This window comes from Caretta caretta, chromosome 11, assembly GCF_965140235.1.
Source record: "Caretta caretta isolate rCarCar2 chromosome 11, rCarCar1.hap1, whole genome shotgun sequence".
In the NCBI taxonomy this organism is placed as follows: Eukaryota; Metazoa; Chordata; order Testudines; family Cheloniidae; genus Caretta; species Caretta caretta.
Window position 1 is genome coordinate 75,105,644 of NC_134216.1, and position 21,720 is coordinate 75,127,363.

The window sequence follows — 21,720 nt, forward strand, 5'->3', positions numbered from 1 at the left end:
TTCTAAGGAATAGTTCTGCTGGGAAATAAGAAGTAAAATAATCTGTTTGTGAAATAAATATCCTAGAACAAAGCACTGGCTGGAACCCTGACTGAAAGTTTTAAGTTAAGAACTGCTAGATTAAGTCTCATCTAGTAACATACATCAATAAAATACTAATAGGAATTTGTAGTACTTACCCCAGATTCTCTTCCTTCTGTAAAGGCTCAATACAGATTTCTGTTCTGCCTCCCAGTTTATATTCACTAATAAAGAAAGACAAATGAGTTTTATTAAGATTACACCTTGGTTTTGTTTTTTTAATATTTAAAAATCATGTGTTATAATTTGACAAGTTACAGTTTAAAGGGATGGCAAAACTATCTTATGTTGAGTTGGAAACTAAAGTCATAGCCTGTTTGAAAGCAACACGAGGAAAAAAAAATCCAATCAGGTGCATACTGCATTTCAAAAATTCTAAAGAAAAAGTCAGCATAACCAATAAACGTAACCTGATAAAAAAACAAAAACAAAAACAAAAACATGATATTCCAGATGAAAAACATCTAATTTATAACAGTTACTCAACTCAAAACACTGAAATTACCAGGAATGGGTTTTCTGTTAATACTGACTGAACTGGTATATTTCTCCACCAATCCATCTCACAATCCAGTCATGTAGCGTTGCAACAGACTGAAGGTTAAGTGTTCAATTAGAAACCTACTTGAGTTGTTGCTGGTTGTTTCGTAAAAGCTTGCCTGGGCGCTTACTTTCCAATGTCCAGGCTCTGAGAAACTCGGGTGATGGGACACTGAGCTCCTGGAAGAATGGCAAGGTCATGGCCTGAAAAAACCAAACATCTCTTCAATAATTTTAGTTGCCAAGATGTAGTAATGCCACACAATGTAACCCATTTGACTGATCCTCTGTGCAGTATTTAAGCAATTAGAAATATAAAGAATGAATTTACACAGATCTACTTCTACTCTATTGTCCACTTAACTACTGTCTGGTGTGGACTACAAGGGGCGGATTTCCTTTTCAGCCCCAAAACAAATCTGAGTGAACTCCCTCCCCAACATTCCTCAGTTTAACATATAGTTTCTGAGATTCTTTGAAAACACTTACAGACTTGTTTATATTTTGGTTTTAAAAGTGAATGAGATGAGACATGATCACTTCAGCCAGATGCAGAGTAAGCTTTCCCTACTCTTCTGCAAAAGGTATATCAAATGCACACCGCTGTTTCCATTCTGAGTTGGTTTCTTTGATGTGCATAAAGGATGTAAATGTTCAGCATGGCCTTTCATATTAGTCGGCCATACGAAAAGCGTTTGGCTGAAACCAAGCTGTTCCAGTCTAACCTAAAAGTGACATGTAATATGGAGCACAGTTAAGATGATAGTCACCCTTCCCCATGCAGTGAAAATGGAACAACCAGTTGGGTGAATAATGTGCCCTTTGCAGTGGAATTTATAAAAATCTATTCAGTTAGTTATGTTTTCTAGTCCAAAAGCTTGCTACAATTGTTAAGGCATCAGGAATAATTACTAAAATGCATCTTAGATTCCACTCAACAGGGCCAAATCCACATCTTCCAAAATGACATAACCAGGCCTTCTTAGCACCAAAAGCATTTATTGAATCATTAAATTCAACATATGAAACAAAAAACTAATACAGGAACAATGTAGAAATGGAAAGTGGTTCTTTTGATAGTGTTTGTAGAGGTGTGTGTTTCTCTTATTTATCACTTTTACAATAACAAGATAAAAGTAGGCCTGCAAACCATAAAAGGTAAAGTTCAGATGAAGTGCAGCATGACACTAGCAGCTGGGAACATGTAAAAGGTAGAATGGCAACTGCAGGAAACAGATACTAGGAAAATGTCTGAGCTACATGCTCATATTGCCTGTTGGTACTTACCACTGAACATGGCATATAAGCAAATGCCATATCAGAACATACTGGAGATGAGGGGAAAAGGAAATAAAAAATATATATTAATATAGCTCACTCATAGAATCACAGTAGCATGGTGATATACAAAGAATAGTATCTAACCTGAATTTTCAGATCCTCCAGAAAAGCTTCTCCAGAGATTTCCACATTGCCTGCATAACAAAGCCCGATGTCTGACTGGACATATGTTGGGGAATCTTTAAAGAGATCAGTAGATACAGTCAAAGAAAAATGACATTATATAACCACATGTATTGTTCTATACAATCATAGAATCATAGAATATCAGGGTTGGAAGGGACCTCAGGAGGTCATCTAGTCCAACCCTCTGCTCAAAAGCAGGACCAATCCCCAATTAAATCATCCCAGCCAGGGCTTTGTCAAGCCTGACCTTAAAAACTTCTAAGGAAGGAGATTCCACCACCTCCCTAGGCAACGCATTCCAGTGTTTCACCACCCTCCTAGTGAAAAAGTTTTTCCTAATATCCAACCTAAACCTCCCCCACTGCAACTTGAGACCATTACTCCTTGTCCTGTCCTCTTCTACCACTGAGAATAGTCTAGAACCATCCTCTCTGGAACCACCTCTCAGGTAGTTGAAAGCAGCTATCAAATCCCCCCTCATTCTTCTCTTCCGCAGACTAAACAATCCCAGTTCCCTCAGCCTCTCCTCATAAGTCATGTGTTCCAGACCCCTAATCAGTTTTGTTGCCCTTCGCTGGACTCTTTCCAATTTATCCATATCCTTCTTGTAGCGTTGGGCCCAAAACTGGACACAGTACTCCAGATGAGGCCTCACCAATGTCGAACAGAGGGGAACGATCACGTCCCTCGATCTGCTGGCTATGCCCCTACTTATACATCCCAAAATGCCATTGGCCTTCTTGACAACAAGGGCACACTGCTGACTCATATCCAGCTTCTCGTCCACTGTCACCCCAGGTCCCTTTCCGCAGAGCTGCTGCCTAGCCATTCGGTCCCTAGTCTGTAGCTGTGCATTGGGTTCTTCCGTCCTAAGTGCAGGACCCTGCACTTATCCTTATTGAACCTCATCAGATTTCTTTTGGTCCAATCCTCCAATTTGTCTAGGTCCCTCTGTATCCTATCCCTGCCCTCCAGCGTATCTACCACTCCTCCCAGTTTAGTATCATCCGCAAATTTGCTGAGAGTGCAAACCACACCATCCTCCAGATCATTTATGAAGATATTGAACAAAACTGGCCCCAGGACCGACCCCTGGGGCACTCCACTGGACACCGGCTGCCAACTAGACATGGAGCCATTGATCACTACCTGTTGAGCCCGACAATCTAGCCAACTTTCTACCCACCTTATAGTGCATTCATCCAGCCCATACTTCTTTAACTTGCTGACAAGAATATTGTGGGAGACTGTGTCAAAAGCTTTGCTAAAGTCAAGAAACAATACATCTACGGCTTTCCCTTCATCCACAGAACCAGTAATCTCATCATAGAAGGCGATTAGATTAGTCAGGCATGACCTTCCCTTGGTGAATCCATGCTGACTGTTCCTGATCACTTTCCTCTCATGTAAGTGCTTCAGGATTGATTCTTTGAGGACCTGCTCCATGATTTTTCCAGGGACTGAGGTGAGGCTGACTGGCCTGTAGTTCCCAGGATCCTCCTTCTTCCCTTTTTTAAAGATTGGCACTACATTAGCCTTTTTCCAGGCATCCGGGACTTCCCCCGTTCGCCACGAGTTTTCAAAGATAATGGCCAATGGCTCTGCCATCACAGCCGCCAATTCCTTCAGCACTCTTGGATGCAACTCGTCCGGCCCCATGGACTTGTGCACGTCCAGCTTTTCTAAATAGTCCCTAATCACCTCTTTCTCCACAGAGGGCTGGCCATCTATTCCCCATGTTGTGATGCCCAGCGCAGCAGTCTGGGAGCTGACCTTGTTAGTGAAGACAGAGGCAAAAAAAGCATTGAGTACATTAGCTTTTTCCACATCCTCTGTCACTAGGTTGCCTCCCTCATTCATTAAGGGGCCCACACTTTCCTTGGCTTTCTTCTTGTTGCCAACATACCTGAAGAAACCCTTCTTGTTACTCTTAACATCTCTTGCTAGCTGCAGCTCCAGGTGTGATTTGTCCCTCCTGATTTCACTCCTACATGCCCGAGCAATATTTTTATACTCTTCCCTGGTCATATGTCCAACCTTCCACTTCTTGTAAGCTTCTTTTTTATGCTTAAGATCCGCTAGGATCTGCTAGGATTTCACCGTTAAGCCAAGCTGGTCACCTGCCATATTTACTATTCTTTCAACACATCGGGATGGTTTGTCCCTGTAACCTCAACAGGGATTCCTTGAAATACAGCCAGCTAATACAATACCTTGCTAAATACAATACAGCCAGCTAATACAATACCTTGCTAAAAATCATAACAGTTAATGAATGGTCAATTCAGTGTTCAATAAATGTGAGATTTCACTTTCATTTGTTTAATTAACCATCCTCTCTCTAACATTATTATATAATTTCATAAAACTCTAATACCTTTAGTAGGATGCAAAACTGGAAAGAATTCAGCCTGTCTTAATACTGAAAATTTCAGCTTATGACTGATTACTGTCAACCACAAATGAAAAAATTCTTAAAACCTCAAAGGCAACATTGAACCAATTACCTCAAAATGAGTGGTGTGTAAGATTTGCCTCCTTATAACTTCTTAATTAGAAAGAAAGTATGTGCTTACTAAGTAGATCAGAAACCAAGACAGAGTGTAAAATAACATGATTTTCCCCTCTGCCAATATATGTTAAAACGGTGTTCAACAACACAGGTACTAGGACAAGGAAGCCCCAATGAAAGCTATTATCTGAACAGCATTCCAAGAAGATTGGTACAGCTCCACATCTTACATAGCAAGAGTGGGATATATTATTTAGTGACCAGTTATGCTAATTTTGAAGCAGGGAGGAGAGTAACAAGAAAAGACAGAGAATACTGAGTTCTTCTGTAATGCAACAGAACTCTGTACTGAAGAGGAGGGTTTTTTCCTTCGTTTGGCAGCAGGAAGAGGTGGAAAGTAGCTTTGGTTTTTTCCAGTTTGCATTATTTCTCCACCTTATTTTATTCCTTCCCCACTTCATTTAATCTTCCTACCTTAACTGGTATTGTTTGATTTTATCAATTTTAAACGAGCAAACATTTCTAGAAGAAAGCAATGTATGCATCACCCTTAGTAGCTATGCCCTATTTACTCACCCATCATTTTGCAGCTTATGAAAAGTTACATTGTCAGCAATACTTTGGGCTCATCTACACTACCGCACAGTTCAGATTACAGGGGTGTGAACAGCAACCAGCACTGAAGTGCTGTGGGTGCAAACTAGAAGGTTCCTAGTTCGCATTAATGTAATCCTCTTCAAATAGGACTAAGTTAATGTAATGTAGCTTTCACATGGGAGGAGTTACAGAGCTGTACGTTGCTGCACACTGATATTCACACCCCCATAATCCAAACTGTGGGGCAGTGTACAGAGTTTAAGGATTGTGGTTAGATGTTCGGCTGCATCTGTGTGGGTTTTTTGTATGCTGCCCCAGCTCTGCACAAACAGCCAGCACAGCAGAACTGGAGTGAACCGCCCAATAACCACAAGATCCGTTAAGGTAAGAAGGCACCCTGCCAGATTTATTGTCAACAAAGTGCGGTAATAGCACCTGGCAGACTCTATGAGAATACTAAGACATGTATGCCCATGACAATGGACGCAACTCAGTAAATGGCAGGACTTTCCATTCCCCCCTCAGCTGGACAAAGATACTCCCTCTGAAATACATTTTTATACCCTAATACAAACAAGTTAGTACTGGCTCTGACACAGTTAGTTACTGCCCCGAGGTGGCTAGTTATTACCCATCACCTTGTACACGTTGGTTCAATTAAAACATTTTTATTACGTGCTCTCTTTTAGGAGGGATCAGTGTGTTCCTGTTATTCTTGGGAAATGTTTATGTACCATCCTTAATATTGGAATGTTCTGGTACAACTTGATATCAGGATGTGTTTGCGTAAGTACTTTGTGCTTAGCACCTCTTAGGAATGTGTATTTTTGCATTACTAGCCCTGTTCTTGCCAGATTCTGTGAGCAGGTCCTACCTAATACCAAGCCTCTAATACAAGGGCTTATGTCTTAGGCTCTCTTCCTACTACAAGGATCAGAAGAAGACTGTTATAACCCATAAAACATCAGGCCCTTCAAGAAAATATTCTACAAATATTGTTGCCTACTTGGTAAATATGGGATGGCCATTTGGTTTTGCAAAAGGCAACTTTCTCTACTCAAGAAGTTCATGGAAACCTTTATTTCTGAACACCAAGAACTCACCTCCTGCTGGAGATACTCGCAATGCCCCCATCATGCAGTTCATTTGATCCTGCATGGTCTCCTGGTGTCCAAAGTGCATCAAAGGCTTGTACCACCAGATAGGCACTTTCAAGAATCCCTGTACAGTGAATGAAAAATAACTTACTTGTAATAGTACAGAAGTTTGATTTTTGCATCAACAGAGAAGAAGAGTATTAATCTGCAATGTTAATTTTCCATTTTCATTGTTTTTCTAATCTTGTTTTGTGTAAAGGACTCCTGCATGGGCCTCGGATTCTAGCTTGTTCTACCTGTATAGGGCCCAGGGAAACGGTTAGTGACAAAACTGGTAACAGCATAATGATGTCACCCAGTTTTGTCTCCAATAAGTGCAATGAACCCCTTGCTCAGAGTCTTGTAGAGACTGAGACATGGTAAGAACTAGCTGACTGAGGCTTAATTAATATAAGACCTAAGTGACATTGCTAGTTTGGGGAAAAGCATCAGACTGTATTTCAAAGATGACATCTGCCCCTCTGACAAGGGTGTTTGTCCATCTTTGGTGACATTGCTTCACATTATGGGGCTCTGGTTAGACTCCTAACTGCCCTTAGTTGATCAGGAAGTGGAAATGACCAGGATGACGCTCTCTGTCCACATCTGACCAGAAGGTTGCAACCATATCTTTCTGGGGCAGACCTATCATCACACACTTCTTGGTCACTTCACTTCAAGCCTATTGCAATGCGCTCCACACATTTTAAAACCATTTGTGAACAACCGGATACAAAATGTGGTGATCTAAGTAGTGTCTCTCATCATGTGCACTTTACTGTGCAGAGATCTGGACTGGCTGCCTGTTGGTTACCGAGTGGAGTTTCAGGCTTTGTTTTTGATTTATACAGTTCTAAATGGCTTAGGATCTGCCAAACTGTAGCATGACACAAAGTGAAAATTTTACCTTGGGTGGCAGTTTCCCTTCAGTTATGACCAAAGTATCTCCACTGCAGACATTAAGCTCCTTCAGTCTGGCACCCTGAGGGAGCAGAAAGCATACTGTATTTTGTTAAGTGAATGAGTTTTTTCACTTGTAAAAAGCGTGCTGGGTGTGCAGGCCTTAAAGCCACAGGGGCTTGTTTTTCCATACAAGAGCACTTTAAACTTCATCTGGCTGCTGATTACTTGATGGAGACTCAATAACTATTCAGATGCACTAGACGGAGCAGGAATTTGGAGTACCGTGTTGTGCCACCACCTGACCAAATATCCACACCAACGTACAAGTCATCCCTTTATATGGGTCTGTGTTGCAAGTATAACAGGTGTCCTATTGCTCTCTGGTTCCCATTTCCTCTGAAGCTCCCTAAGTTATCAATACATAATAATACCTAGCAGTTATCAGTAGATCTCAAACCTCCTAACACACCAAATCCTAGGCTTCAAGAAACAATTGTATGGAAAATCTTTAACAATAGCCACAGCAAATCACTACAAGGCAAATACTCTGTGTGTTACATATTCTGCACACATTCTCACTCTTGCCTAATCACCAACAACATAAAATAGGATGTGATCTCCAATATACCACAGACCTAGGAGCCCTTAACATATTTGCTTTTTAATGTAAAACATAGGGTTCTCTTACTTCCTCACTTAATGCCTCTCCAGCTTCATAGCACCAATCAATTCTTCTCAAATGCCAGTTGTCACCTGCAAAAAGCAGAACACTGAAAACATGCAGCAAAATATCACTATTACAAAATAATATGTAAACACACTCTTCCCAAGGGTAAGTAATTCATACATTTCTCAACTTTGACAAAATGTTAGAGATTAAATGGATGCCAAATTTAAATTAAAACTAGTTACAGATACCATACATGCTCAACTCCCTAAAACAATTTGTTGTTTTGCAACCACATTTTCCCATTTTATAAATGTTTCTCTCTCTTCCCCTAACCAGAGGAAACTAATAATAATGACCAGGAAGGAGTATAAAATTATTGCTCAGGCATGCAGGAGTGAAATCAGGAAGGCCAAATCACACTTCGAGTTGCAGCTAGCAAGGGATGTTAAGAGTAACAAGAAGGGTTTCTTCAGGTACGTTAGCAACGAGAAGAAGGTCAAGGAAAGTGTGGGCCCCTTACTGAATGGCAGAGGCAACCTAGTGACAGAGGATGTGGAAAAAGCTAATGTACTCAATGCTTTTTTTGCTTCTATTTTCACGAACAAGGTCATCTCCCAGACTATTGCACTGGGCAGCACAGTATGGAGAGGAGATGAGCAGTCCTCAGTGGTGAAAGAAAAGGTTAAGGACTATTTAGAAAAACTGGATGAGCACAGGTTCATGGGGCTGGATGCACTGCATCCGGGGGTGCTACAGGACTTGGCAGATGTGATTTCAAAGATAATGGCCAATGGTTCTGCAAACTCATGGCAATCGGGGGAGGTCCTGGTTGACTGGAAAAAGGCTAATGTAGTGCCCATCTTTAAAAAAGGGAAGGAGGAGGATCCGGGGAACTACAGGCCAGTCAGCCTCACCTCAATCCCTGGAAAAATCATGGAGCAGGTCCTCAAGGAATCAATTCCGAAGCACTTAGAGGAGAGGAAAGTGATCAGGAAAAGTCAGCATGGATTCACCAAGGGCAAGTCATGCCTGACTAATCTAATTGCCTTCTATGACAAGATAACTGGCTGTTTGGATGAGGAGAAAGCAGTGGACATGTTATTCCTTGACTTTAGTAAAGCTTTTGACACTGTCTCCCACAGTATTCTTGTCAGCAAGTTAAAGAAGTATGGGCTGGATGAATGGACTATAAGGTGGATAGAAAGCTGGCTAGATCGTCGGGCTCAACGGGTAGTGATCAATGGCTCCATGTCTAGTTGGCAGCCGATATCAAGTGGAGTGCCGCAAGGATCGGTCCTGGGGCCAGTTTTGTTCAATATCTTCATTAATGATCTGGAGGATGGTGTGGATTGCACCCTCAGCAAGTTTGCAGATGACACTAAACTGGGAGAAGAGGTAGATACGCTGGAGGGTAGGGATAGGATACAGAGGGATTTAGACAAATTGGAGGATTGGGCCAAAAGAAATCTGATGAGGTTCAACAAGGACAAGTGCAGAGTCCTGCAGTTAGCATGGAAGAATCCCAGGCACTGCTACAGATTAGGGACCGAATGGCTAGGCAGCAGTTCTTCAGAAAATGACCTAGGGGTTTCAGTGGACGAGAAGCTGGATATGAGTCAACAGTGTGCCCTTGTTGCCAAGAAGGCTAATAGCATTTTGGGCTGTATAAGTAGCAGCATTGCCAGCAGATCGAGGGATGTGATCATTCCCCTCTATTCAGCATTGGAGAGGCCTCATCTGGAGTACTGTGTCCAGTTTTGGGCCCCACACTACAAGAAGGATGTGCAAAAATTGGAGAGAGTCCAGCGGAGGGCAACAAAAATGATTAGGGGGCTGGCGCACATGACTTATGAGAAGAGGCTGAGGGAATTGGGATTATTTAGTCTGCAGAAGAGAAGAATGAGGGGGGATCTGATAGCTGCTTTCAACTACCTGAAAGGGGGTTCCAAAGAGGATGGCTCTAGACTGTTCTCAGTGGCAGCTGATGACAGAACAAGGAGTAATGGTCTCAAGTTGCAGTGGGGAAGGTTTAAATTGGATATTAGGAAAAACTTTTTCACTGGGTGAAGCACTGGAATGGGTTACCTGGAGAGGTGGTGGAATCTCCTTCCTTAGAGGTTTTTAAGGTCAGGCTTGACAAAGCCCTGGCTGGTATGATTTTGTTGGGTATTGGTCCTGCTTTGAGCAGGGGGTTGGACTAGGTGACCTCCTGAAGTCCCTTCCAACCCTGCTATTATAGGATTCTCTGAATAAGATATAGAAGAGAAGTGAATTGTCCGCTTAAAAAAATGCTGTCAAATACAAAGAAAACAAAATTTTAAAAATTGATAAAAATTAGTTTTCAGTTACAAAGATGTTAAGCGTTACTTGTAGGTATATTTTCAAACAGATGTACAATTAAAGTTGATGATGGCCTCTTAAAAATGAATACAACTGTTGCTGTAAGAAAAGGGTATTTTTACTACCTGCAAAAATTCAGGGCTGATTTGCACTAGTTCTGGGATTATAATACGTTATAGATAGATAGATAGATAGATAGAAAGAGCAGAGTGAGCACAAAGCATTACGGAAGAGCAGTTATGTTTGTTCTTGAATTTTTCCTCTGAGGAAAGTATTATAAAAATATTTATATATGTATGCATTTTAAGGTCTAAAACTTGACCTAACTAAAACCCCTAAATCCAAACAGAATTATTTTAATAAAGTTCAAGAAAAAAAGCATGTCCAACAGTCTTTTTAAGTGAGGAAAAAAAGAATCCAAGTGATCTGAAACACACATTTTATTAGAAAGAGAGCACCTATACATGAAGTTCAAATTAAGGCCTATTTCAGCTTTTCAGGGTTGGTGATATAAAGTAACACACAAGAACACAGTACCATTGCTTTCATGGCAGGGAAATCTATACTTACAGAAATTAATGAGGCTAACGTTTTTCAAACATGAATTTACCTACTGGGTGGTGCGTACACACACACAGAGAAGTTTTAGTTTGGCTGCTTAATGTGTATCCTAATACAAGTAAATGAATGTAGATGAAAATGTTTTTTGAACATGAACTTTCCTATTATCTGACTTGTGTTTAAATTTTCAACCTTCACTTTACACTAACATAGAATGTTGCATTTAATACATATTAATTTCAGTGCTCAAGACAGAGGAAATGATGGTACGCTCCTTTTTCTCTCCTTTTTTTCAACCAGCAGCAATGAAAAATGCTGTACTGACAAAACCACCAATATAGACAGTCAATCACTAAATAGCTTCTGCATGCTCATTTCATTTAGCACCTTTAATAATGGAATGGTCCAAAGCACATGTTCACAGATGCAATTTTACCATTAATTTCACTTTTACAGTTTGCTTTGGCAAAGTGATTTAAAGATCTCTTTTTATTTATTGTGATCACTGAAGTCAAGGGTGAGTTTTTGCCCAATTTAGACTGGCATGAACTTTATTTCCAGACCTTCATTCATTTTCTCCAGCCTCTATAAATCCTCTCTCTCTTTCATTGCATCTCACAATGATGCAAATGAGCTTAATTTAAACAATTACTTTTTAAGCTTGTAGGGTGTGCAAAAGAAATCTGGAAAACACTGAACATATTAGACAAACTACCTGGTACAACTAACCTGGTAACCCAGATTTCTCCAGCATTAAGTTTAGACACTGAAAGAAAAGAAAAATAGATGGTGATATTTAACTCCAGTACATAAATTGAAAAATAATTTCATTTACAAAACTAGATTTTCCAACATGTGACCAAGTCACAGTCTGGTTCCTGATCTGTTACTATCTTAATGGATAGAACAACTGCACTCAAACCCTTACTTGATGCTTGTTGGAAAGCCATATCTGGGCCCTTAGAATGTAAAATTGTTTTCATGTATAAATGTATACATACAAAATTTTAATATTCTATAAGAAGCAGCTTTCACAGCCTGTCAGAAAATAGACTTGTGCTATCAATTTATCACTTCTATGAAAGAACTTCTGTTGTGTAGGAGTTTGACACGACAACTTCCTCCCACAGGTTTCCTTTACTAAAATAAAGCCAGAATCTTAAAAAGCCCAACTCCCTCTGATTACTTTTAGTCTAACTATGTGCATGGTAGATACTAAGAGTTTATGCTAGTCACAATGAGAACTGCTGTGGCAGCAGCAGGGCACCTGCTATGGGGGTGGGCTGGCGATAGAGAGAGAGAGTTTTTTTTTTTTTTTAAGTGTCTTCCAAAAGATTTTGAACCCACATTGTGTGTGTCCTTATGTTCAGCACCAACACTTTGCTTTAAAAGTCCAGAGGAGCAGCATGTACATGTTTTAAAGACATGGTAACTCCAAAACACAAAAGTTAAAGATATTAAACATTAGAGCTTCATAACCACAACAATTTAAAACATATTTTAAAGCACTGTTTGATATCAAGACCCGTATCCACTTCCTAGTTTGGAGCAAGGTGCTGCTCTGAAGCCAACTCTAGCAAAAAGAGTCAGCCACTACCAAAAGCTACCTTCTTCCTCTTCCACAATAGGCTCTGCTCACAGACCTTGCTTCAGTTTTTAAAATGACTAATTCTACAATAAAATTGCAGATCCAGCTGCTTTCACCCCACTTAATCGTGATCAACCCTGTCATAGTATTACATGGTCCCACATAATAAAGTGACACTACTTGTAAAGATGATCACATGACCATGTCTAAGCCAGCTGGATTCTGATCAGTCCATGGGCAGTATCCTCTCCCCACCATCTTTAAGGAACTCAAGACATTTCTCTCCCCTTTCCTACTTTTGAAATTTTCCCCAATAAATCAATTTTCCCGGGGGCACCTGCTGTAATATGGGTGCTATTTTGAAGCAATACACAGTAGCAAGCGAGAAGTATCCAGGTGCAGAGGAGCTTGCATTGGAGTGCTAAAGTATCCATGCAAAATGAAAGACTCCAATACTTACCTCTCTCACAGATGCAGTCTCTTCCACTATTATCTCCATCTCTGGGCCTCCCTGCAGATCACTCCCAACAACAAAATACAAGAAGAGCTAAGAAAAGGATAGCATGTCAAGTTAAAGCTCAGAGATCATGCAGCATGATTTTATATACACATATAATAGATTTACATGATTTTTAATTCCAGAATAAAGCTAAGACAGACTACTTACAAATATGGTGTAGTCTATCATAATTACTTATCTAAACTCTCAGAAGATATAGTTAAGAATGAAAACAGGGTTAAGTTTTCTTTGTATTCACTGCACATGCATGTTGGTTAATTACAGCAGGGTTGTCTCTCTAACAAAACAAACAGCACTGAAATCCTCTTGTGGCAAAACATACAATAGGCAGACCAGGTACATCTTACAGTTAAAAATGAAATAAGGCAGGGAAGGTGCTGAGCCGAGTAAATGACAATGTTCCTACTACCCCTAAGTCTCTAAAGTGAGTAAGCCAATTAGCATATTTCGTAAAAGGAATGAGCATTTCTCCTATACTGCCATTAACTCTACGAAGTGTTATGATGAGAAAATACAAATGATGAATATTGGAAAATGTAAACATGATCAAAGCTCTTTTGCGCCAAGTCCTCTTTCTGTGTATCCCTACTCTTTTACCTGAGTGGAAGTTGGAGCTTTTCCATGACACAGTCCCAAAAGACTTCCCATCTTTAGTTCTGCTTCTTTGACAGTATAATCCTCAGGCACTTTAGAGAGGAGAAAAATATGGAAAACACAATAAAAGTTTGTTTCCAAAAAATACTAGTGTTGCCAGCATGGTCATGAAAGTGATGATGCAAACACTTAACTGTTAATATATTTATTCATGCTTAGTTATCCAATCCATTCTAAAATCCTCCTATTGTGTATCAACTTTAATTATTTAACAATATAAACATTTAGTTTGTAATGTTTATAGGAATATATGTTATAAATCCATAAAGAGGGACTCTACTTTTCCTGAAACAGTTAGCAAGCAGCCTTAAAAATGAAAGGAGCTATGGACTCATATTTTTAGCAAGATTCAAATTACTCTATTTTCTTTATAAATTTATTTACATGGCTTACTTAGTGAAAACTAATAGTTATTTTCATCTACATACAGTATATTGTATTGGGTAGCTGTTCACCTTTTGTGCATTTCTGCAGTGATCCAGCATCCAGTTCCTAATGAATACATGATTGGTAGTACAGTATTTAATATTAGTGAATTTAGATGCAAGTAATAAAAAAAGACAAATGGTTTATTTATCTGATAGCGGAAATGCTAACAGACAAATATTACTATTGGAAAAAAGGCTCCTGTTTTAATTAAGTATGGGAACACCATGAAATGCTACTCATCACTTTAATGTGATATTAGACTTGTATATAGGAGCTGGGTGAAATTGTTACAATGAATAGTTTATTTGGCCAACCTGAAACCATTTGGCAAACACAATAAGAATTCATGAATAGATTCGACATTACTGAAAAACTGAAATATTTCGGTAATATAAGAACCAAACAGTTTCATTTCAACATTAGCAAAACATTTCGAGTTTTTGGGCTGGAGTCACAAAGCAGCCTGAAGCAGCAGCGGTGGCAACCCCACAGCCCTCCTTTTAACGTTTAGTCCAGTGACAAGGGTCCAATTCACTCTCTTCCTGACAGGGAGAAGTGATTTGAACATTGGTGTCCCATACTGCAGGCGCATGTCCTAGTCATCGGCTGATGGGGTATTTTGGGGTGGGTCTCTGTCCATCTCTTCTCTCAAGCTGCTCCACTTTGTATCAACAGTAAGAGAAGAACCTGGAACTTGGGTCTCCAATGTCTTAAGAGAGCGGCCTAGCCACCACGCTACAGAACAACTCTCACTTTCTCCCTGGCACAATGACTATTTATTATAATTATGAATGACTATGAACTTCCACTATGAATGACAGTGAATCTATTATTCACCCAGCTATATTTGTATGTTCTATTAAATGAGAAATATAGCAGCTATGCATCTTCTCCTTAATTTTATCTGACAGATTACTAAAGAGGCTTACCTGGAGAGAGAAGCTTCCCATTTCTGTTAATAGGTCTGAGACAGCTATCGTTCACTACAATGGAGGAAAAAGGAGGACAAGATGGACTAAATAGATTAAAATCAAATTGAATTTGGCTCAGCTGTTTGGAGTGATAGAGGACTGAAAATTAACAGACTAACAGGTTTAGCTAAGTAGAGGCATCTCATAGTAGAAAATTTTTTGTCCCTAAGGTACAGCACTAAAATCACAACTTGATAGCACTTCCCAGAGGTCAAGAAAACACTGCTAGCCTAGCCTCCTGGCTGGACATTACTTTCCCTTTTTAAAAAGTCAGCTACCTTAGCAATAATGGCTTGAATATTGTGATTGGCCAAAGTTCCCAACTTTGGATACACATTTTTAAAAATGCCTTGAAATAAATCTTATAGGGAGGGACAGAAAGTATAAGTCTTACAGGAAGGCAATTTACCAGTCTCAGAATTGCTTTCATTTGTGATGTGTTTGTTTTGCTTTTTTAAACAAGATGACAAAGTTCTTGGACCTGCAAAAAAATGGCTTCTAGGAAAAGTAGTGGGTGGATATAAATAAGGTACTCCTAACATACGTATGTTTTCAACAGCAGTTAGTTTGGTACATTGTAGTATTTTTAGCCAGGAAGATTTGTCATTTTATTCACAACTAAAGGAGTCTCAAATCCTTTACATCCTGCAGCAGAGAAAAATTATTAAAAAGTCTTAATACTAAAGACTAACTCCCATATCTCAAGTAATCTCCCTTTTGTAAACTATAAAAGCCATCCAGCAAACTGAAATAACCATATTACCAACAAAATAATTATTGAACAGTTATTTACCTAGATCTTCCCCTAATTGCAGCTCCTGTATTGCTTTAATTTTGATATCTGACATCACCTAAGAGAGAATTATTAGTGACTATGTAATATAATAGACTATGCAAAAAACAGAATGCAAGCTGTGTGTGTGTGTGTATGGAATTCAAGCACTAAGACAGACATTACTCTTCATTTAAAGTGCATTAATTTCTCTTTGATTTTGCTGTAGCATTTTGCAAATTGGTAATATATTAAGGAGATATTTTCTCCGATTTACATAGTCACATTTTGGGATTTTTAAAACCATCAGCTGCAGCCCTTCCCACCCCCCCCACCCCCCAAAAGTGAATATAATATCATCAGACTACAGTGCAAAAGAAAATGCACCAAACAAAGAACTAGAAACTGATGCACTATGCTGCACATAATGTTTAATATTCTTTCTATAGCATTCAACAATAATGGGAGAAAGAGCAAGAGAAGTCTCAGAGGATTTATATCTTATGACAAGTTTAGGAAAGTGAAGTTGTAGTTAATGTAGTAGGAGATTAAGAAGACAACTCAGGTGTATAAATAACGTGGGTGATGAAATCAGAGAAAATGGTTTGAGGAGATGGGAATAAGATTCAGAAGATAGGGGAGTTTGAGATGGTGTACAGAAAGTAATTAACATGTAAAATACTCATAAAAGAAGCAATAAAGGATGCAGACGTGAATATGTTAAAAAAGAGAGGAATTACACAGAAACCAAAATCTAAGTTGAATAATTAAAATAGCTTTAGATTAAATGCACAAATTCCTTCTGTTCTTTACTGTTAAGATCATGCTAAAACACACTAAAACACACAGTCCACCATTTTTTTCCATCGTACCCTTGTAACAAGAACTATTTTCTTCATAAAGAGATATTTAAAAGTTTTGTTCTCCAGCACAGTCTCATGCAACACATTGTTTTCATGATGGCCCCTAGAAAAGCTGTTGTGGACTTTTACTACAGTCTACCTCAGTGAATTTTAGTCTACATAATGCATCACAACCTAAAGAAATTAAAAAAGTTTCTTCAAAGCAGACATGCATGTGCCTGTCACAATTACACAATATTATTCCGGCTCTTGTGGGTGACAATGCCAAGCTTGCCACCCTTGCTGTTTTTCCAACATAAGCCAGTGTACTTAACTGAAAATTCCCAAGATGAAATCCTGGTCTCATTGAAGTCAATGGGAATTTTGCCACTGATTTCAATAGGGCCAGGATTTTACCCCCTGTGATTAACCCAACTGAACTGAAGAAGCTGTGCAGAGTAAGGGAAGAATTCTGTTATATCCCTGAACAGTTGTAACTCCTTTACTCACTGTTTCAATGGTTGCAGTAATTTTAACTTGCTTCTCTTCAGCTTCCAACCGGCAGAAATTTTTAACTTGTAGCCAGCTGATATCATGTGTAAAAGCAGTCAAATTGCCACTTGCCATGTTCACCAAGCTGCAAACAAGATATATTTAGAGCGCAGATTTATGTACTATATGTAAGTGAAGAATACAAGGAAAATGTACATTACTTATACTGAGGAAGACTGCTAAATGCCACAGTGTCTTATTGTTTATATATGAACTAGGTCTTATTACTACGCTTATAACATGGTGACACCCAAAGGTCCCAGTCAGTATCCTTCTGTGGTAGGTATTGGACAAACAGAAATAGTTATATGGTAAATTTTTCAAAAATGCCTTAAGAACTTAAGGAACCTAATTTCAATTTTCAAAAGGGATGTAGGCAGTAGGGAGTCTAAGGGTATGTCTACACTACAAAATTATGTTGACCTAAGTTACAGCGACGTACAGCCACCGCAGTAATTAAATCGCTTTTGCATGTCCATGGGGGGAAGGGGTAGCTCAGTGGTTTGAGCATTGGCCTGCTAAACCCAAGGTTGTGAGTTCAATCATTGAGGGGGCCATTTAGGGATCTGGGGCAAAAATTGGGGGCTGGTCCTGTTTTGAGCAGGGGGTTGGACTAGTTGATCTCCCAAGGTCCCTTCCAACCCTGATATTCTAGGAGTCTATGAGTCCACACCACACTCCTTGTGTCAGTGGGGCACGTCCTCACCAGGAGCGCTTGCACCACTCCTGGTGAGGACGTGCCCTGCTGACACAAGCACTATGGGATGGCTTCTGAAAGGCAGCAACAGTCGAAGTAAAGCAACACAGTGTCTACACTGACACTGCGTCAACCTAACTAAATCAACATTGATTCTACACCTCCCATGGGGGTGGAGTTATTAAGTTGGCATAGTGGGCAAGTTACATTGACAGGTGAGACATTTTAGTGTAGTTGCTTACAGAGTTAGGTCCATGTAAGCTGCCATACGTCGACCTAACTCTGTAGTGTAGACCACGGCTAAGTCTCATTAAAAGCCAATGTTATTTTTAAGTTATTTTTAAAAATGGGACGTAGGAGTTTCTGGGCTGGTCTACACTAGAAAGTTAAGTCAACCTAGCTATGCCATAGGTATGAAAAGTTTACATGCCTGAGAGACGTAGGTAAGCCAATGTAATCTACAGTGTAGACAGTGCTAGGAAGAAAACTTTCCATCTCTGTAGTACGAGTTTATGCTACAACAGCAACGTGTCTAGTGCACATATACCCTACGTCAGTCATTCTGACAAATTTTACCCACAGCCCCTGTACTAAAAGAGCTACATTGACCTCCAGAGGCCCAGGTTTCTATTTGTTTTTATACACAAAGGAAATTAATTTGGTGGGCTTAAGCCAACATGATCTTACTAGATAGCAACCATACAATTTTTCCACGATCAGAACTTCTTGCTCAGCAAAATGGCAAGTGGTGCAATATCAGTAGCATTCCATCTAAGAGGGATGATTAATGAGCCAATCTGCTTGTGTAAATTTACTCAACTCCTGACAGATCTTGCCATTTGCCAATTGTTTTTGTCCTTGTGGTTTAAGGCACTGGTGTAGGACTCAGGATATCTGGGTTCAATTCCTGGGTCTCTCCAAAGACTTCCTGTATGACCATGGGCAAAGTCACTATTCAGTTCAGCTCCTCGTCTGTCTGAAGAGGACAATATTCCTTTTTCCAACCCTTTACCAGCCGTGTCTATTAAGATTTACATTCTTCAAGGCAAGGACTGTCTCTTACTCTGTCCATATAGAGTATCCAGAACAAAAGGGCAGGCCCCCCGTGCACTACCATAACAATGACAATAATGAGTAAAATACAACCAGTATGACCAAAATTAAAAAAAAAAAGTCTTTGTAATTAACCCAATAAATGTTTGAAACTGAGGCATATATTACTATGTATACACCAAATGTAAGTTTGGACACATGCATTAGTATTAATTGCACTTCCCTCCTAAGAGGAAAACCATTTTGTGCTTAAAACTGAACTTTTACTTTTTGCCCTTTAATAAGTGCTAGTTAAGTAGTAGTGTTTTACAGCAAAGCACCGGGTGTCACTACTCATAACTGTTCTAGTTATAAGAAAAGGAGTACTTGTCCCCAATGGAGAACCTGTTGCTTCACTTTTTATATTTAAAATGTTTAAAAACTTTACTGTAACCAATAAGTCAAAATTTACACCATGGGTACTTGCAGTTGAAAATTTCCATATCTGCAGGAGTGCACTTAACTAATTGCATTTTCATGCACAGAGCCTTCCATATAAGTGCACATTTGGCTGTTTCAGAGAACTGAAAATGTCTACTGGCAAGTCCAACACAGCTGTATGCTGCCCAGGACAATTGTTACAATTCTCCTCTCCCACCACCACATACAAGCTCCTTAAAGATATCCTATGAAGTCAAATGCCAATTAATTTCCCATTCCTGATGTTGCATTAAGTACTTAAACACCCATGAAATTCCAGAAGCGTTACCTCAGCCAAGCTGCATACATAAAGAGCTTCTTATTGCTCTTTTCCATGTTAAAATGTAAACCTCTCTTCTTCACATACACCCTAAATGCACAAAGGATGTTCAGCATGGCAAAGTTAATGTTGCTGTAGCAATCATAACTTTTTGGAATTCCCCCAACTTCTAAGCACCCCCATTACACAACCCTGAGATCATCACATTAATGGTGGTGGCAAAAATGACTAACAAGAATAGCAACAAGAACATGTAACAATGTAATTCTAGTCAAAGGAATTCTGCTTTGTTAACTGCCTCCTAACTTTGAAACAAGTCCTTCACAGGAAAGAAACACAATTATGAAATTTACCTTTGGTCATGGCTATCTAAAACTAATATTGAGCTTCCATCTGTCAGGCCAACACTTCTGACTGTCTTCTTCATATCCTCCTCAGGAACGACCTTCCAATTCTCCACCTCTTTGTCAGATCCCGAACTGTTCATTAAGATGATCCCTCCTGGCAATGGTAAGGCTTTCCACAGGGTGCTCAGTTCTGCACTGCATGGAACGGCATGCTGGGATTCGATGAAATGCTGACCTTTTCCTCCTTCATTATAGCCCGCCAACCGAAGAACATTTAGGAGCACGGGTTCATGGTCAAGACCTGATAACACCTCCATACCACCAACCTGTAGGAAGTGTGCAATATCTGCAGATGAAGGGTAATCAACAATAGCAAGAGGCCTACAAAGTATGGATGGTTCTAGTTGCTCAGTCATTCAGGACAAGGAAGTCTTGCTTTTTTCCCCACCTCATTAGAATTAAGCCTCCCCCTGACTGAATTCCACCTGAACAGCTTGCTAAAGAATATCAGAGGTGTCAAGAAGGGGATATAATGCTAGGAGGCCAGGGATTGCTGTAACTCTGCATCCATCCTGAAAATACTGGTGGTAAAGGAAAAAAAATTGGGACGATAATGGACCCATTTAATCTTTTAGCACAGAAATCTAGAGAATACCTGCAGCTATATTACCTGGATCTGAACACTAACATACTGAATCTAAGCTTCAGTCAGATGAATAATCATTGTCAATCCTCACTGATTTACCCCTTCAAGATATTTATGAACTACACACTTTTATTCAATACAAAAATATATAAGAATAAGACCAAGGCAGCCCAAAAAATTAAAGTTGGGCTATTTTTAAGTTTAGCAAGGGAACAAAAATAAATGTGCATGTCAAGAACAAAAGCTGAGACCGTTAACATTAAATTTGTTTTCATTAGTTATTGGATACATCCTTAATATACAATTTTTTAAAATGTGAAATTTTAATTGGAAATGGAGACACATTTTGCAACAAGGTTTAAAAGATTCCCTAGTATCTTACTCTATTATAGAAAAATAAAGTATTGAGATTACAGAAATTAATACTTTTGAGGGCAAGCCATCTCCTACTACTACATAACTGTTGCATTTTAGGTGCTGAAACAAAGCAGAGGCCTTTATGTTCAAAAGAAGAGAACAATCCACGGAGAGTGTGCTGTGTTCAATGAATTATTCTTTTATAGATGGTATCAATCACTGATGCAAATTTAGCTGTCTGCTGGATGTTGTGCAGCTGAGCAAACGTTTGTTACTGCATCATAAACTGACCTAGCAGACAGCAAATTTAAAAATCTGCTTTAGCTTAATTGGTATGGAATTTTTTTTCCTCCAAAAATCTATACAGTAATCACCTGGGAATCTCATTGACTATCACACACTGTAGGTGGTACAGTCTGTTTACACATCCATATCCTACCAGGAAAATAAATGTACCTTGAGGTAAATGAAGGGTATAGTCACAAGCAGCATAGAGAGAGCCATCTGTGAACGAGGCTGGAGCGGCATCACTGATGCCAAATATCACCAGCACTCCTCAAGAAAGTATTAAAAGGGATTTAAAATGACCAGAAACCTTTTTGAAGATTAAAAATCAGATTCTCAGGATTTGTAGAATATGATTTATTTTCCTGTTGTCTTACCTCCTTGCCATTCCACACGAAGACATCTGCTCCATCGGCAAGTCCAATGCCACCCAGTGTCATCTCATCTCCTGAAAAGATCAA

General features: G+C 39.4%; 1 protein-coding gene across 8 annotated transcripts in view; it reads right to left on the reverse strand.

Moving 5' to 3' along the window:
- The window catches only part of USP40 (ubiquitin specific peptidase 40), a 58,620-nt gene that overhangs the window by 10,174 nt on the left and 26,726 nt on the right, over positions 1-21,720 (reverse strand). For 5 of the 8 annotated variants that reach the window (XM_048869776.2, XM_048869774.2, XM_075118168.1 and 2 more), the window contains 14 exons: positions 21,637-21,707; positions 19,978-20,297; positions 17,094-17,220; positions 15,763-15,820; positions 14,928-14,981; positions 13,513-13,601; positions 12,856-12,942; positions 11,537-11,573; positions 7,925-7,989; positions 7,241-7,315; positions 6,301-6,418; positions 2,047-2,141; positions 707-825; positions 180-245 (listed from right to left, as the gene is read on the reverse strand). In XM_048869776.2, the coding sequence (XP_048725733.1) occupies positions 180-245; positions 707-825; positions 2,047-2,141; positions 6,301-6,418; positions 7,241-7,315; positions 7,925-7,989; positions 11,537-11,573; positions 12,856-12,942; positions 13,513-13,601; positions 14,928-14,981; positions 15,763-15,820; positions 17,094-17,220; positions 19,978-20,297; positions 21,637-21,707 (1,381 nt within the window). Of the gene's footprint in view, positions 1-179; positions 246-706; positions 826-1,908; positions 1,950-2,046; positions 2,142-6,300; positions 6,419-7,240; positions 7,316-7,924; positions 7,990-11,536; positions 11,574-12,855; positions 12,943-13,512; positions 13,602-14,927; positions 14,982-15,762; positions 15,821-17,093; positions 17,221-19,977; positions 20,298-21,636; positions 21,708-21,720 lie in introns of those variants that run through there. The other 3 variants (XR_012664467.1, XR_012664468.1, XR_012664466.1) reach the window with 3 other exon arrangements.